The sequence below is a fragment of the Petaurus breviceps genome, unplaced genomic scaffold, assembly GCF_028583685.1.
Source record: "Petaurus breviceps papuanus isolate PSGF00001 unplaced genomic scaffold, PetGlider_PUasm1.0 174, whole genome shotgun sequence".
NCBI lineage: Eukaryota > Metazoa > Chordata > Mammalia > Diprotodontia > Petauridae > Petaurus > Petaurus breviceps.
In genome coordinates, this window is record NW_027185761.1 from 108,825 (window position 1) to 126,533 (window position 17,709).

Sequence of the window (17,709 nt, forward strand, 5' to 3'; positions counted from 1 at the left end):
TGTTGTATTTTAATTGTATCTTTTTTGTGGTTAAAATTTGCAACCTATATAAGGATATAGTAGACTATCTTTATTGTAGATTTCACTTAACTAGAATATTCTCTTAATGAAAACATCCTAACCCTCAATCACTCTGGACAAATAGGATTTTTTTTGTGCTGTGTTAAGTATAGAGATGTATATAGAAAGAAAAAAATATAAAATATCTGGAGTATTAATTAATAACCATTAGTGATTATTGCATTTAGGAAAACTTAGAATATTTCCCACCTATTTTTTCTTTGTATTTTCCCTCTTTCACTGTTTCCTCTCAATATCATCTAGAGTCACATGCAAAATCTCAATATAATTCTCAATTCAGGACACTTCTGCCTCTTCTTTGAATAGGTGGTATGCTGAATGATGGAAGGACGTCTACAGTGTTTGAGATTTTGAGAAAGATACTCACTGTCCCATATGTATTGAAAATCTGTGCAATTAGAAGCATGGTGATATTAGGAGAATGTAAGCTCCTCAAGGGCAGACATTTTCATTTTTGTCTTTGTTTTTCTAGTTCCTAATACAGTGCCTGGCACATAACAGTTGCTTTATAAATGCTTGCTGAATTGTAATGAATAGTTACTGATGGTAATTTGGGAATTGGGAGTGGAGGGTGCTTATTTTGGAAGAGAAGAATCTTTAGGTAGGAAATTTCTTAGAGAAACAACAGCAAAAACAGCATCTTGATTCCTTCTACCATCACCTGTAATATGAAGGCTGCTTGCAGGAATCATGGGTAATTCCCCATGAGTACTTTTCACCTCTGACATTGTTTATATTCTGGAGAGAGTAGAATCATTGGTGCCTTCCAAAAACAACGGTTTCTTGAGTTCCAGTCATTCTACAGGTGACAAAACTGAGTTGTAGAGAGGGCAAAGAGATTTGACAGTAGATTCTAAGTTCGTTTATGTAGTGGATGTTTTCATTTTTGTCTTTCTATCCCTTGTCACTAAGTACTTAATATACTTGGTTATTGTATTGACTTTTCAAAGTCTGCCTAACTAGCTAATGGACAGAGTTAGGTCCAGAACTTTTGTCTCACCACTAACAAATAATTAAGGGGTATCCCAATATTTATGTGAAATTTCTATGACTAAAATACATCTTCCATAGCTGCCTTTGTTGCATATTTCCTCTGCTTTGGTTTCATTGCTTTTCTTTATTCTTGCATTTGTTCATAGGTTATTTGCAGCCCCGCAACTTGCCAAGCCAAGGAGTTTATCCCTTTGTTCAAAGTCTCCTTTGCAATGCTGGCTCTAGATGCAAGAACACCAGTTATGTAGCACCAAAGGACCCCAACTTCCGGTAAAAGAAATTTTTGTGTGTGTGTGTGTGTGAAGGTGGATTAGAGGGTGGTTAAAGTATGTGTGCTAAAGTTTCACCAATTAGGAAGGGGAGGATCTGAACAAAGCAAAGATATGAATTATAATTGTTAAGAACATATAGTAAAACTAACCACTAATAAATTATTTTCTATTAGGTGTTCTTCTAGGCCTATTTAAGTGAATAGATATTAATTTCTATTTGTATGAAATGAATACATGAAAATATAGCACTCATTCTCTGTAAATTTTAAAAAATTGTCATATACTAAAGAAAGCTCCCCTTTTTTGGTACGTCAGATAATTTTTGCAAAATGAAAAAGGAACTGGGAATGCTTATTCTGGAGAAGAGAAGACTTAGGGGAGTAGCGATAATTGTCTCCACATATTTGAAGGACAGTGACATGGAAGAGGGATTAGACTTTTTCTTTATCTCAAAGGGCAGAAGCAGAAGCAGTGGGTGAAAGTTAGGAGTGGTAGAGACCTTGGTGTCTCTCCCATGTCCCAAGATAGGTATTTGACAACATTTAAGTACCTCACATCTAAGTTATTTTCTTTCAGCTAACATGAGCTGATAGGCCACCAATTCAATTAGATCTCCAAGCCCCAGGTGAAAAGAGGCACAAAAGGAGGCAAATTGAAACTTGATGTTAGGAAAATGTCCTAATAGTGAGAGCTGACCAAAAGTAGAATGGATTATCTGATGAGAGAGTGAATTCTTCACTCTCATTGGAGGTTGTTAAGCACAGGCTGTATGACAACTTGTTAATGGATTGTAATGGAAATTCTTTGTAGAAAGAGATGTGAGATCTTTTCAAAATTTGAAATTCTGTGATCCTGATTAAAATGCAAGGTGTCATCATTAGTACTGAGGGGCACTGTGATATAGTGGAGAAAGTCACGAAGTTGGGTTTCTTGGAGTCAGGAAACTAGGGGTGTAAGTCTTTCCTCTGGCCCATACTGGTTATGTTACCCTGGGTAAGTTACTTGACCTCTTAGTGCCCCAAGCAGCACTTAAGACTATAAGCTACAGAGAAGAGGCTCATTTTTACTGGTAGAGTTCCTCATTGTCAGCAAACTATATTAAGCCCAGTTAAAAAAATACATACATTTATATCTAAATCTAAATATATGTAATCTAGACATCTTATATAGTATGTATTATATACGATAGACATATGTATATAACAAAGTTATAAATTTATGTCTATTACACATAACATGCACATAATATATGTACATGCATGAATCCTAACCCTAAATATGGAGAGTACATAGATACATAATAATGTATATATGCATATATTACTATATAATATATAGATGGATAAACATATATGTACATATACAGGATGTTCCAAGGGTCAGTGCAGTTTTAAGTGACTCCCACGTTAGCTCTCTATCCACTCTACCCACAGACACACACATGCATTCACACACATGTATTACTATTAATGAAAACCTGCTCATTATCTACCATACATATATAGATATATTGCATACATCTATATGTATATGCATAGCTAAATATGTATGCATGTTTTAGTATTGCCATTAGTGGAAATTAGTGGTTAAAGAACTTTATTGAACTACCAAGTGTGTCCCCTGATCTTATGTGGGGAACTCTTCAAAGGTGATCAGTACAACCTAGGTCACATTATAACAGATTATGAATTAATGAAATTAGAGTGTTGTGGCTTTATTGATTTAAAGGTATATTCTTTTTTTTTTTTGCTTTTTTTTTGGAGAGCAATTGGGGTTAAGTAACTTGCCCAAGGTTATACGGCTATTTTTTTTTGTGTGTGGCTGTTAAGTGTCTGAGGCCGGAACTGAACCTGGGCCGTTCTGACTCCAGGGCTGGCGCTTTACTCATTGTGCCACCTAGCTGCCCCTAAAGGTATATTCTTAAGGACTTTTTTTCTCTGTTAATATTAGGGAGGGATGGAGGTGGGGAATAGTTTTGAATGGTTTGTAAATTTGAACTAAGACCTCTCCCTTTGATAGTGAATATATTTGAGTATCAGATATCTTGCATGAAAATGGTAATAGCACACTTAGGCTCTCCATTTAATATGAATTTTTCCCCTTAAATTAAAGTTTTTTTTTTTCCCTGTGAGAAGATGCATTTTTTTTTTCCAACTCAGATTTGTGTATTTGCTTTTGGACAACATCAGTCCTAGTCCTTTGGAGTTAGGTTCTGTGAAATGAAGTGTAAGAAAAGAATCTGTTGGAAAATGATTAAAACCATAGTGATGAAAACTTGTGATTATATTTCTTTTGGTTTTACATTAAAGAACATATGAAGATTATTCTCTTAGTGGAGACCAGTTGAATAGTTCTTGTTTCATCACCCTTATCACCTAGGGTCTTCCTTTTCTCTACCTGTCTAGTGGTGAGAATGTAAATTATTCACTTAATTACTGATCCATGTCATGTGGGAGAAAGAACTGTGAAGTAGGAGTCTAGGGACCCAGATTTCTAGGACCAGATCTAGCTTTGTGAATCTGTGCATCCCCAGGCAATAACAACACTTTAGAGTTTGGAGAATTCTCATCCCAGCATCTGTCAAAGATGGAGTGTCCATGGATAGACACATTGGAGCTGTAAATAAGAGGCAGAATGGACTCATAGAGAGGGCTGGTATCTAAGTCAGGAAGATCTGGGCTCAGGTGCCAAATTACACATCTATGCACATGTATATATGTATATATGTGCATATGTATATACCTAATATATATGACAATCTCTCAGGACTCTAGGTAGCTCTCTAAGACTGTAAGTTGCAGAGAAGGCACTGACTTGCATCAGTAGAGGGAATTCCTTAACCTAGTTTCCTATTACAATTTAATCACAGGTTCAATCCCTATCTCTGTACTGTAGAGTTGGAACTTGGATACAATTATTTCTTTATTTTCCAGCCCCAAATTTCAGTGTCTTCCTTTTTGTTCAACAATTGTCATGGTTTAGGTCTCTTGGTTTTTTTTTTTTTTGGTCCTTCCTCCCTTTCCAACACTGCTTTCACTTTAATGCTTGGCCAACTCTCAGTGGTGGTGACACACAACTCACAGTTAGGTCTGAGGACGGCATTTGGAGAATTTCTCCTGTTGGCAGTGTTGGTAGCTTTTAGCATAGGAGCCAACCATTTCCTTAATCCTGTCATCATTAGTTGAATTTGAAGTAGTGCTTGAGGGTTGGCCAGGAGAGGGAGGGAAGCAGAAAGGGATTGGGGAAGAGAGGATGAAAAAGCAGGAGAAGGGGGCGGCCAGGTAGCACAGCGAGTAAGAGCACTGGCTCCAGTGTTGGGATAACCTGGGGATCAAATCTGGGCTCAGATACTTAGCCCCACAGCCAGAAATAACTGGCTGTGTAACCTTGAGCAAGTTACTTAACCCCGATTGCTTAGGGGCAGCCAGGTGGCTCAGCAAGTAACAGCACCGGCCCTAGTGTCGGGATAACCTGGGGATCAAATCTGGGCTCAGATACTTAGCACCACAGCCAGAAATAACTGGCTGTGTAACCTTGAGCAAGTTCTTTAACCCCAATTGCTTTAAAAAAAAAAGAAAAAGAAAAAGCAGGAGAAGAGAAACAATGAAAGAAAAAGAATAAATAAGGATAGAGGAAGAGATAAGTAGTAAGGAGTCAGAGAAGTCCTTAAGAGTCACCTTGGTGCCACACATATGTCCTAGCATAGGTAACCTATCTCTGAAAAACATTTAAATACCTGATTTGTAAGCTGTTTTTCTCCTTTAGCTAATGTGGATCTGTGGGATGTGAATTCAATTTGATCTCAAAGCCCAGATGAGAACATAGTTACAGAAATGCAGGAATTCACATTGGTGTAAAAAGAGTGAGAGGCAGTATCTCTCTTTTAATATAGACTTGAAATTCCACTTGGATTAATTTAGCTCATAATTATCAGTAAAGTTCCTACCCACCTAGGTCAAGTTTACATTTGGAAGGAAATCCAAGTTTCATCTGATCTAGGCCATTATTATAGAACTTAGTTCTGCTATTAGAGGTTTTATCATGGAACTTTAACTCAGTCCTAGGGAGAAACCTTTAAAGCAAAAGTCCTAATAGGTCCTGACAGCATAAGTAACTAGATCTACACTCACTGCATCTATAATCATTCTGATTGTTTCAAACTACAGCTAACAATAAAACAGAAAATAACCAGAACTGTCATCTTAAAATACTTTTTGCTGCAATCATTCAACTGTCAACAATCTTCTTCAGATAATTGACATCTTCAGATGTAAATGTTCCTCTTTTCTTTGCCTTCACTATCTAATTCTATTCCTGTTGAAATGGGTTTCTTACCATGGATATGACCTCTGCCTTCTAACTTCCCAGAGAGTTCTCTCTGACTATTTACACATCTCTGATATTTTCGATCTCACTTTATCCTTTATCACCTCCATTTTTGGGGGTTCATTTTCAAATATATACCTTTATGGGCTCATAATTTTTAGACTTAAGGTGCCTACCTGCATATTGGTCAGCTAAATACAACCCTTCTATTTTATTTATGAGTAAGCTGAAGACTAGTGAGATTAAGTGACTTTTCCAAGATTGTACAGGTAGGAAGCAGCACAGCAAGAGTTAATCAGGTCCTATTATCAGGTCCTATTTAGAGCTCTTCTCTCTATATCACGACATACAGATTCAATTCAATTAAGCAAGCATTTATTTTAAAAAATATTTTATTTTCCTCCAATTATATGTAAAAACAATTTTTAACATTCTTTTTTTGTTTTGAATTCCAAATTCTATTCCTTCCTTTCTTTCCTCCCCCTATCTGACATGGTAAGCAATCTTGTGTAGGTTATACATATGCAGTTATGTAAAACATTTCCATATTAATCATTTTGTGCAAGGAAATGTGAACACAAAAGGAAATAAGGAAGGAAAGAGAGAAAAAAGAAAGAAAATGAAAAATAGCATGCTTCAGTCTAAGGAGGCATTTATTAAGCAGTTTTTGTGTATCAGGAATTGAAGTTCCAATACTCAAAAACTATGTTCTACTAGGAAAGAAAGTGGAATTTTAAATGCCTATAAAGCTTAGATCAAAAAACATTGTACAAATAACCAATCATTATAAGTTTCCCATACTTTCTTTGAACAACAGCAAAGCAACCAAAGTACGAGGTGGGATATTGCAATCATTCTTTTATGGTCAACTTAGCTGTACTTTGGGAAAAATTTAATTGAGAATATACTAGGTGTTTGTATATGATTTGTAGAAACAAGAATTTATCAATGAAAAAATCAACTTTCACTTTAAGCAATACATTTGTCAAACAGCTTGGTTAAAACTTCTCTGTTCTTCAGTGACAGGCAAAAAGCATTTTCATCCTCACTTCCAAGATCTTCAAAACTCATTATCCGCAGGTGTGATACAATTCTTCTCTACAGAATCTGGTGCTGACAAATCCCCCTCCTCAGCTTGTCGGTGTTTCAGCCAGAGCTGCCAAACTCGTGTGGACCAATTCAGCTCGTCTGAGAGGGGCACCAAGGCACTGTTAATCTTGTTGTTTTTCTCTCGTCACCGTCAGCTCTGCTCTCTCTCATCCTGAGACAGGTGTCATTTGGTCAACAGGCCATTGAGCAAATGTGATGCAATGTTAAGAGCACTGGACTTGTACCAATTCCATTAGACAAATATTTATTAGGCACTGAGTGTTCTCTAGCATCTCCAATCTTTCCCTCTTCACTGGTGTATGCAAGCGTATGCAAGACACCGTACTATGCCCTAAGTTTACAGAGAACAAAACAATTCCTTGTACTCAAGAAACATAAGTTTTAGTCAGAGGATAGAATGTGTACACAGATAAGTATACTACGTAGTAAGGAGGGAAAGAAGGTAAAGGAGAGATCCAGACAAAATGTCCTAGGAATATTTGGAAAGAGAGACAGATAGAAAGAAAGAGAGACAGAGACATAGAGACAAAGAGAGACACACAGACAGAAACACAGAAAGAGACAGACAGAGAGATAGGTAGAGAGAGACGGAGAGAGCTAGCAGTTCAGTTTGGCTAGAGTGTATACTGTTTGAAGGGGAGTAAAATGAAAGGTAGGTTGGAAGCTTATTGCAGAGCACCTTATATGCCAGGAGGGAGCCATTCAAATTTTGTGATCTGGAAAGATCTGGCAGTTGTGTGATGTGGAATCAAAAGATCCCAAAGATTTGAGTGTGCTGTTCCCCTAGTTGTAGGACATTAGGCAAGTTCCTTCACCTTTCTGAGTCTCAGTTTCCTCAGTTTTTAAATGCAGTTGGACTAGATGAGCCTTAAGATTTCAATCCCTTCCAACTCTGACATTTTTTTCTGACATTCTTTGATGCTGTGAGTTCTATTTTTTATTTCATTTGTTTAAAGTTTATAAAGTAAGAACTTCATGTGCTATTTCATCTTTTTTTCAACCTTTCCCATTCAGCATTTTTTTTATTATTTCATATAGGGCTAAATCTAGCCCTTGGCCTGCCTTTGAGATATGAATAATTTTTAGATTAAAAATATATTTTTATTAAAAAATTTAAAAACAATTTTTGACTCATGGGCAGTATGCAAGTGGGCAGGGGGCTGGTTTTGCCTGCAGTCCCACAGTTTGCCAACTCCTGCCAGGTTAAACTATCCTATTTCACCATTAAAACCCATGTACAGTTGTCTCTTCATGCTGTATTCTCCCTCCATTTTCATTGTAGCTTCTCAAAAATTATCAATAGTTTAGTACTTTTTGCTTCCTGCACTGGCTTATATGAAAACTATTTTATATATATATATATATATTTTTTTTTGCCTTTTGGAGGGCAATTGGGGTTAAGTAACTTGCCCAAGGTTACACAGCTAGTTTTTGTGTGTGTGTGGGTGTTAAGTGTCTGAGGCCAGAACCGAATTCAGGAACTCCTGACTCCGGGGCCAGCGTTTTACTCACTGAGCCACCTAGCCGCCCCAAGCCACACTGATCTTAGAGATTGAATTAGTTAATGGATGTTCTTTCTGTTGTCCTATTCCTTTTGCTTAAGAGACCCCACACATTCAATTTTTCCTGTTCTCTAGCATCTCCAATCTTTCCCTCTTCACTGGCTCCTTTTCCCTTGTCTTCTAACATATGTAAATCTTTGCTATTCTCACATGTAAAGTAAACAAAACCTTTACTTGACCGATGCCTTCACAAGTCCTAATTTCTTTTCTCTCCTATCTTCCACTGTTGAATTTCTCTGAGTGATGCCTGATGCCTCCCTAAATTTACTACCCACCCCTTAAGCCCTTGCAATCTTTTTTCTTTCCCCCTCTACTCAAATGTCTCTGTTCTCTTGATCATTAAATATAAACATATAGTAGGCTTTTCTCAGGCCTCATTCTTCTTGGTCTTTTTGGGGGTCATTGACATTAATACCACCTCTCCCTTCCCCAACTTTCTCCTTTCTTGGTCTCTGTGATACTAATTACAGCAAGGATCCTCCAGCAATAGATTGGACCTTACTAGAAAACTCAGTCTATTTTGAAGCCTTTTCATTTATATCTCCATGGAACACTGCTACCTTGCTACTCTGGCTTGTTGGGAATCCTTTTTAGAAGGAATATTTGACAGTCACCTTCTCTTGTCTGTTCTCTTCAGGGACTTTACTTAAAGAACTTCAGTACTTATTCCTTGTGGTCTTAAAATGTTAGGGAAAGGAAAAGTAGATCCTTTTATGGGAGAAAAAAGTTGGGGGATTTCTGCTCCCCCACATTGCACTATCTTGGTTTTCCTCCATCTCTGACACATCATTCTTTTATAACCTTTTTTGGATATCTATTTCCTTCTCTCTATGTAGATGAGCTTCAACCTTCTTATTTTCTTTTTTTTTTTTCATTTTGGAGGGGGGAAGGCAGGGCAATTGGGGCTAAGTGACTTGCTCAAGGTCACATGGCTAGTAAGTGTTAAGTGCCTGGGGTTAGATTTGAACTCAGGTCTTCCTGACTCCAGGGTTGATGCTCTATTCACTATGCCACCTAGCCGTCCATAACCTCCTTATTTTCTTCCTATTTACTTCCATTATTTCAACCATCTCTTTTGTGATGATAATTCCTAAATCTAACTCCATCAAACAACATTAGATTATGAATCAGGAAACAGAGGGAACACAGGGTTATACGCAATGAAAGATCGTCACAGATGAGTCACATCTCTTACAAAATATATTGTCTACTAGTCTAAGGTAAATTTCTTTGATTGTTATTGAGTTCCTTATTTCTTTCTGCTCATAGAGTCTCCTGATTGTCACCCTAAGCTAGCCAAGAAAAATTATAGTAGAATATCATATCCAAGTTTATCACTCCAAGGGCAGGTTAATCATTACTCTGCAGCTTCTGCACCATGAACCTCAAGCTAGGTACTGGATAAGTTTTCCATTTTTGTCTAGAACTGCCCAATTTTCCAACCACCTACCACTCACATCTCATGACAGAAACATGAGAGACACGAGTGACCATGATTTTCTTTTACATAGAAGATACTAGGCAACACAATTGGATGGGGTAGGAGTACAGAAATAAAGGAAATAGCACCATTCCCAACTCTTAGGCAAAGAGGGAAAAACAATGTTCAGCACACCTAGTCATTGGTTATTCTGTGGTGGGCTCTAAGCAAGGCATGGACCCCTCTCACTTTTACAGTATTATTGACTTAGAACAGCAACTGTAAGAATCTTTGAAGGGAAGATCAGAAGAGGTCAAATGCAACTGGACAAAGTCTTTCCCAAGTTCTTTGTGAGGAATGTCAAATACCCCAAGTTCTATGACATTGGTGGTTGGTGGAACATTGGTTAAGTATACACATCTCTTTAGTTATTCCAAAGCAAGGTTAATCTCTGGAGTAGCATCACACTTAAAAGAAAGTAAGAAGTACTTCAAGGTAAAAACAAAGAAGAAAAAGTGTCTGAAGAGATAGGGGATAACCCTGTCCCATGTCTTAAGTTTGGGGGTAGAAGAATGTGACCCAGAGGAGAAAAGCCCCTTTTAGCTTTAAAATTATCTAGTCTTCTTCTAATGTGACTCACCAAGCCCTATTGATTCTTACTTTAAAATGTTGCTCACATGAATCTGTTTCCTTTCCCATTCTCATTATCCTAATTTAGGCTTTTAGCATATGAAGTGTGAACTAATGGAGTAGTCTCTTAATTTTTTCCCCTACTTTTAATTTCTCCCTTCTCCAATTCAACCTGTAACCCAAACCAGATTAATATTTTTAAAGCCCCACCTTTACCTCATTATGTCCTTATTCAAATATTTTCAATAGGACCCCACTATTTAGCTGAAATGGAAAGTCTGGATTAATAGTATAGTTTAGTTTTTATCCTATTTTCTCTTTATAAATCTAAAATCAGTTATTTTAAAAGTCCTTACACTGTAAATCATGAAACATAATTGATAAAAATAATAAAATTTTAAAAAGTGACATTAACCGTATAACATTTATTTATTGTATTTGGAAAATGTTCAAGGTGTTGTGCTAGACAATGCAGTATGATACAATGGAAAGAGCGTTGGAGTTAGAGGTCCTGAGTTGGAATTCTGACTCTGTTACTTCCTCTGTGCCTTGTAACCTGGGTACACAAGCCATTTCACTTTTCTGGATTTCATTTCAATTTGATTCAATTCAATAAATAGTTATTAAGTGACTGTTAAGCAGTAGGTGCTGTGCTAAGTGCTAGGGATATGAAAATAGGTGAAAGACAGTCCCTGCCCTCAAAGATCTTACAATCTAATTTTCTCTTATCTATATGTAGTGAAACTGTTCCCCACATGTAGTATAGAAGTGTCATGTGTGACTTGAAAGGAGGCAGGATAGACATCTCTAGTCTCTCCCCCCTGCCACTTTTCCAAGGGAGACTTTATTTCCTTCAAGGAAGGGTAGCAAGAGGTTGGGGGTGATATTGGCTTTGTCCTCTCTGGAAGATGGAAGCCAGAATCATCCAAGATCTTGAAGAGACTTAAGAACTGGATGAGAGTTCAACTCTACCTTGCCCACAAAACAAGCACAGGTCATTGATCTCAGTGAGGAGAGAGACCCATAGCAATGGGCTTTGGAATTCAGGTTATATATAGAATGAGAACTTTGAATGAGGTGATGTTCATGGTTTCTTTTAGTTCCATATTCTATAGCAGGAATCTTTGTCCTCTCTTTGGCAGTCATTTTAATCTTCGCTATTTTACTTCTACCCCTTTGTTAGTGAAACCACTTGGGATCTGTCATTTTTCTATAGCTGTTATTGTTATTCTCTTTTTCTCTGCCATGAAATTGAGAAAAGAGCCTCTTCTATTTTTATGATTAGTCTTCACTACTATTTTCCTTTTCATTTTCTAGTACTAATTAATTTGTTGCTTTGTTCGCACCTCCTGTCTTAACTCCTTTCTCCTTAGCAATTTTGAACATTAAAACACACCTAAGACTGGGGAGCTCAGGAAAAAAAAAGGGATAAAAGAAGAGAGGAATTTGTCTGTCACATAAATCCTCACCATATGTTTTTTTCTTTGGCCTCTGGGTTTTGCTGAAGGTATCATGTACACATAAATTAATATCTTCAAGATTCTTTAAAAAAAACTTTTCCCATGCTTAGGTTATAATTCATTCAAAGATCAGATTCAAGAAGGCTTGAAATAAAAATAAGTAAGAATCTACAATTCAGTTAATCATTATGGTGGAGGCAGGTAGGATAGTCATCTAGAATTACAGCAGTCTCTACAATCCGATAATTCTATGGTTTCACAAGGAATTCTCATGTTCAGATTAGTCAGGAGAGCCTGCTTCATGGTTCACAGCTTTCAGAGGTCATTTTGAGCCAGATGATGTAAGGTAGGATAATAAAGCAACAGGTCTAATTTATTGGGCAACTTTTGAAAATTCTCTTCAAGCTTCCTCTTCTAATATGTCTAGGAGGTGATCCTGAGTTTCCAAGTATCAACAGAGTACCACAGAGTACAAGCCTTGGTAGGTTCTATCAAGTGGCAAAGGCTTCATGCATGGGCCTGTCTTAGGATACTATGTCTGATGCTTTTTCACCATGCCAGCTAAATTCAGATAGGAACTTCAATAAAGAGTTAACCAGTGTTCTTTCCCCATACCCCCCACAGTAGTATAGAAAACCATAGACTAAGAAGTGAAAGGGATATAGTCTCTTAGTAGAGAGGGTATCCATGTAGACAAAATTAACCTCGTTATTTTATGGTGATTTTCATGGGTGGATTTAATTGACAGTCACCTTATAAAAATTCAGAATTTTAGAATTACAGGGGACTACAGAAATATACCTAGTTTGTTATTTTCATAGTGGATACTTGCTGAATTGAAAAATAAAAAGACCCTTATATTTCTATAGCTCTTTAAGGTTCATAAACTTCCTTACAGAAACATAATTGTAACTCGTAGTACAAGAAAGGTAGTAAAAATATGAATGTTCTTATTTTTAAATCTGGGATACTTATTTGGATCTGGGATCTCCTTGGATCTTATGGGACTAATGAGCTGTGTCTTTCTAAAGTTATTCATAGAATCCAATCTCATGGTTTGTTTTTTAAACATTTAATGGGCTACTGTACAATACTTGGGCTGTTCATCTGTTATTCTTCACTCTTGCTATATGCCCTGTTGTTCTAAGATTGGGGCTGGTAGTCTTGAGACCACCATAACAGTCTCCCTTTAAGTAAGACTATAGGTTATAGAATCTATGTAAGGAAACCATTGTTATTAGACTAGGCCTGATGGTTTTGAGGCCATCCTGACAGTTTTCCCTTTTAGGAGGCTGTAAACTTATAGAACATACTCATGGAAAGATAGTGACAATAATGTTTTATGCAAGTTTTTCAGCTGGGGCCCCTAACCCCTGGTATACAAATTGGTTAGCTTCAGAGAGGCCACCCCAAAATCACTCTCACAAGGGCACTTTGGAGCACATCCTCCCCTAGCTGGAGCATCCCCTCCCCCTGCCCCACCTTCCAGCAAGAGCACCCCTGCCTGCTGAAGCTCTCCCCTACCTGCTGAATGGACCTGTGTCTCTGTGCTCTCTGATGTCGCACTGCCCTTACTTGAGTTAAGTTAGTGTGTATGCCTCAGTTGGGTCCCTTTTCCTCTTCTCTTTTCCCCATTGCTTACAGAAAAGCTTTGCATTGAATCGATTCCCATTGTTTGACATGTTATTCTCAGCATCTGAACTAATTTCCCAATGGCTCTGGCTGGTTCAATGCCTTTCCTTAGACATAAACTGGGTACCCAGACAAGGACTTAACTTACTGACAGCTGCATCTACCTGGAGGGAGTAGGGAACTGTAAGCTTAGCTGTAGAAAGTAAAAGTCAGTAGGAGAACCTTATGTCCTCCCAGGATGCACTCCTTTGTACCAGAGAATTGTCACAAAATGCCAGTTTACCTCCTTTTCTTGTCATAATTATCCTAGATGATCTTTCATGCCACATTAATGTTCAGAGGAGTCAAATGACCTAGCCAAAGATATGCAAAGGATTAATAAAGTCAGAGTTGGGACTTGACTCGAGGTCTGTGGTCTCACTAAGTGGCATAGCAAAGTTCTAATCCTAAATTTCTGCCTCAGGTGCTTTTTAGCTGTGTGACCTTGGGCAAGTCAGTCTCAGTGCCCCCATCTGTAAAAGGGATCTTTTAGCTCATAGGATTATTGTGAAGATTAAATAAAAATATTTGTTGAGGACTTTGCAAACCTCACTATATAAATGCTACCTAATATTACTGTTTTATTACCTAATGTTATATTCTTTATCTTTCCCCATGTTCCAAAAATGACACTGTTATTATACTACAAAGTTAACCCTTTTATAATAATACATCTTAATTATTCACATCTTATCCTCACAAATAGGTATTCTTACTCCATAGTCACAGATAGTACCTCTGAATCTTGGGCTAGATAGAAACTCTCTTGCATTAAAATTTTCCACTTTTATCTTTGTCTTTGTCCAAGAATAGTCAAAACCAACTTAATGATTCTCTTTCCCATGATAACTAACTGGATATGCTGAGTTATTTTTTTTATCTCTGTCATATTCCTATACTAGACTATTAGCTGCTGGCGTCTTTCTTTTTCTAATTTGCTATTTTCCCCACACAATGGTCTGCTCACTGTAAACCTTTAATCCCTGTTGGATGAACTGAATTGAATCACTTTTTATCCTGCTCCATCTGTTTAAATTCTGAGAACTCTTTCCCGAGAGTGACTCAGACTTTGACTTCAGCACCACTGTGGTTTTATCCTTGGTTTTGAACTCTGGTATCTTGAATTATTGTGAAGAACATGAGAAGGAGAAGTCAGCCCCTTTCCTGGATCTGTTAGAGATTCTATAAGCTTGGTTCTACCAATGCATTAGTCATTTCTGATGTTGAATCAAATCTTTTAGAAATTTTTAACAGTTTGAAAGAATTTCATGTGGCTTTCATAGGTAGACTATTTGGATGTTTCAGCATCCTCTATTGGAGTTCTATTGGCTTTACTCCCTTTTTATTGCTTTAAATATCTTGACTAGGTTTAAACCTCTTAGTTTGGGTCCCTGGAATGTCATCCTTCAGGGTCATAACTGCCATAGGGCTACTCTGGAAGCTGTAGTTAAAGGTATGCCTGTCCTTGCTACGTGCCATTATCCTAAAAATGACAATTATGATAGCTCCCATTTCTATAGTATTTTGAGGCTGACCAAACACTTATGACCCTTATGACACAGGCAGTGTCAGTATTATCTTTCTCATTTTGCATCTGTATAGAGACCAAGAGAAGTTCAGTGACTTGCTCAAGGTCTCATGACTAGTAAGAGTTCAAGTCTGGATTTGAACAGGTCTCCTGATCCATGGTCAACACTTGTTTCACAATGCCATGTGGCCTCTCCCCATTAATTCAACATGAAGGGATTTCAAGATAGAAAAGCACACTAACAATGAATATATCTGTTAATTGGCTAATGACAGTGATGAATCTATTTTGTCTAAAAGGAGATATGACACTTGATCTTGCTCAGTTGGGGAAATTATGAGTAGAGGCATACCTAGGAGTTTTTTTTTTTAACTTGAGGGCAAAAACTGCTGAGGCTCAAGCTCTGTTATGGGAGAAGAATGGGTTGGGATGGCTATAGCAGAGGATTGATGGGGCTTCAGAGTCCAAGACCTTCTGTGTATATGAGTTGGTTTGTTCAGGGAGGAGTGAGTGCTTCTATAGACCAGGACCTATCCATTCAGAGGGAGCATTATAAATTATAGACACCCCTTCAAAAAGGCAAGTGCTTCCATGGACCTTATTCTTACTTGGGAGAAAGGGCCTTAAAGAGGCCCCTGGGAACTCTGGTGAAAGGGCAAGGCGTTTCCTGGGAGGAAGGATTTCTTCTTTCCTTCAGGAATGTTGCCAAGAAGGCAAAGCGTCTTATCTCTCTCCTCCCATTTCCTGTCCCAAATAGGGAACTCCAAATAAGAGTCATTTGCTGATTCAGGGAAGTATGTGAATTTCAGTTGACTAAGAACTATTCAAGTAGAACTAAGGTTTTTGGAATGCTGTATCTAGTCAGCTAACCAGTCATTCAATAAACATTTATTGTCTATTGTGTGCCAGGCACTGTGTCAGCATTGGGGCTACCAGAAAATGGCAAAAGACGGTCCCTGACCTCAAGGAGCTCACAGTCTAATGGGGAAGACAGTAAGAAAACAAGTACAAATTATATTCAGGATAAATAGGAAATAATTAAGAGAGGGAAGACAATAGAATTATGAAGGGTTGGGAAATACTTCTTGTAAAAGATGGGATTTATATCTACTACTTATTTCCTATATATGACCTATCTCATTCCTTCTAACTACCCCCTTCCTAGGACCTCTTGTAAACCCTTGACATACTCCAGGGCTGCTTTCCCTTCCAGTTCCCAAGGGTACATGGCTAGCAGAAGACCACAAAATGTGGGGCACAAAAGCCATGATTTCCAGACCATGAGGAAGTAAGTGTTCTCTGTCTCAGGAAGTGTCTCCTCCATCCCACACCGACACCTAGGAAAAAGCTTCTTAGACTTAAGAATTCTGATCATTTTAATAATTATCCACTATTTTAGAGGACTGATGATAAAGTTTACTACCCACCTTCTAAGTGAGGAGAGATGAGCTCAAGATGCAGAATAAGATATACATTTTTGGTTATGGCCAATATACCTCGATATGCTATAAAGGTTCTATTTTTTCTCCCTCTCCTCCTCCCCATTTTTGTGGGTAGAAACAAGGGGGTAGGCACAGAATTGCCAAAAAAAAAATGAAAAGAAAATAAAAAAAAGAGAGTCAATGGAGCATTTTTTAGAATTCACAAAAGAGAACCAAAGACCAGAAGAAATCACAAATGAACAAAACTTTGGAAGTTACATGTCAAATTTATTATATATAATATACTGTACAATTGTATATTTATTTAATAATGTAAATATTGATATTATAGTATAAATTGTTTTAGCTCTGCTTACTAATATGGCACTCTGTATCAGTTCATTGTTTGAAGTCCATGTTTTTTTAAAAACTATGTATCTCCTCATTTCTTGTAGCACAATAGTATTCTGTCACATTTCATCACACAACTTAGCCATTCCTCAGTTGTTTCCTCTTAATTTCCAATTTTTGATTATTATTTTTTTCCACTACAAAGAGAAATGCTTAAATATTTTTATATATTAGGGAATTCTTTTGCTCTCTTGGGAGAGGCATACCCATCAGTGAGGGTCTGATAACTCTGGATAGAAATAAAAGCAAACTGATTTGTTAGCATGTTAAGGAATCTGCTTTCACTAATAACAAATTCTAATTCCCATCATACACCTTTGATTTTTGGGTTTGTTTAGAGTACACAATCAATCAGCAGCACTCTTTGGCAACTTGGAATAGATAGGCAAAGTGTTTCCTAAGAGAGGGAAGGGTAGGGAAAGAGGGAGACAGGCCAGGAGAAAGAAATGGGAGTATTTGGAATGCAATTGGAAGGATTTATTATCAGAATAGGAAAACACCCCCTGTTCAAGGCCTGGAGACAAGGTGAAGAAACCAAACACTTTTACAACTTGAGAAGCACTCCTTTTAGATAGGATTGTAGGGTTTCTTATCCAAGGACAGCAAGAAGCTGTTAGAACAGTGAATGAGACCATCTATTTTGCCAGGTCTTTTTTCTGATATTAGGCCACAAAGTGACTGGAGGGATTTCTATACTGTAAATCCATCAAAATGTAGTGAAATGATTGTCATTCCAATTTCCCCATATCTATCTATCTACCTATCATCTCTTTCCATCCATCCATCCATCCATCCATCCATCCATCCATCCATCCATCCATCCA

General features: G+C 37.5%; 1 protein-coding gene across 1 annotated transcript in view; it reads left to right on the top strand.

Annotated features, from left to right (window-relative positions):
• The window catches only part of ABCA13 (ATP binding cassette subfamily A member 13), a 513,785-nt gene that overhangs the window by 10,630 nt on the left and 485,446 nt on the right, over positions 1 to 17,709 (top strand). Inside the window, exon 3 of the mRNA XM_069084494.1 lies at positions 1,221 to 1,344. Coding sequence (XP_068940595.1) covers positions 1,221 to 1,344 — 124 coding nt within the window. The remainder of the gene's footprint in view (positions 1 to 1,220; positions 1,345 to 17,709) is intronic.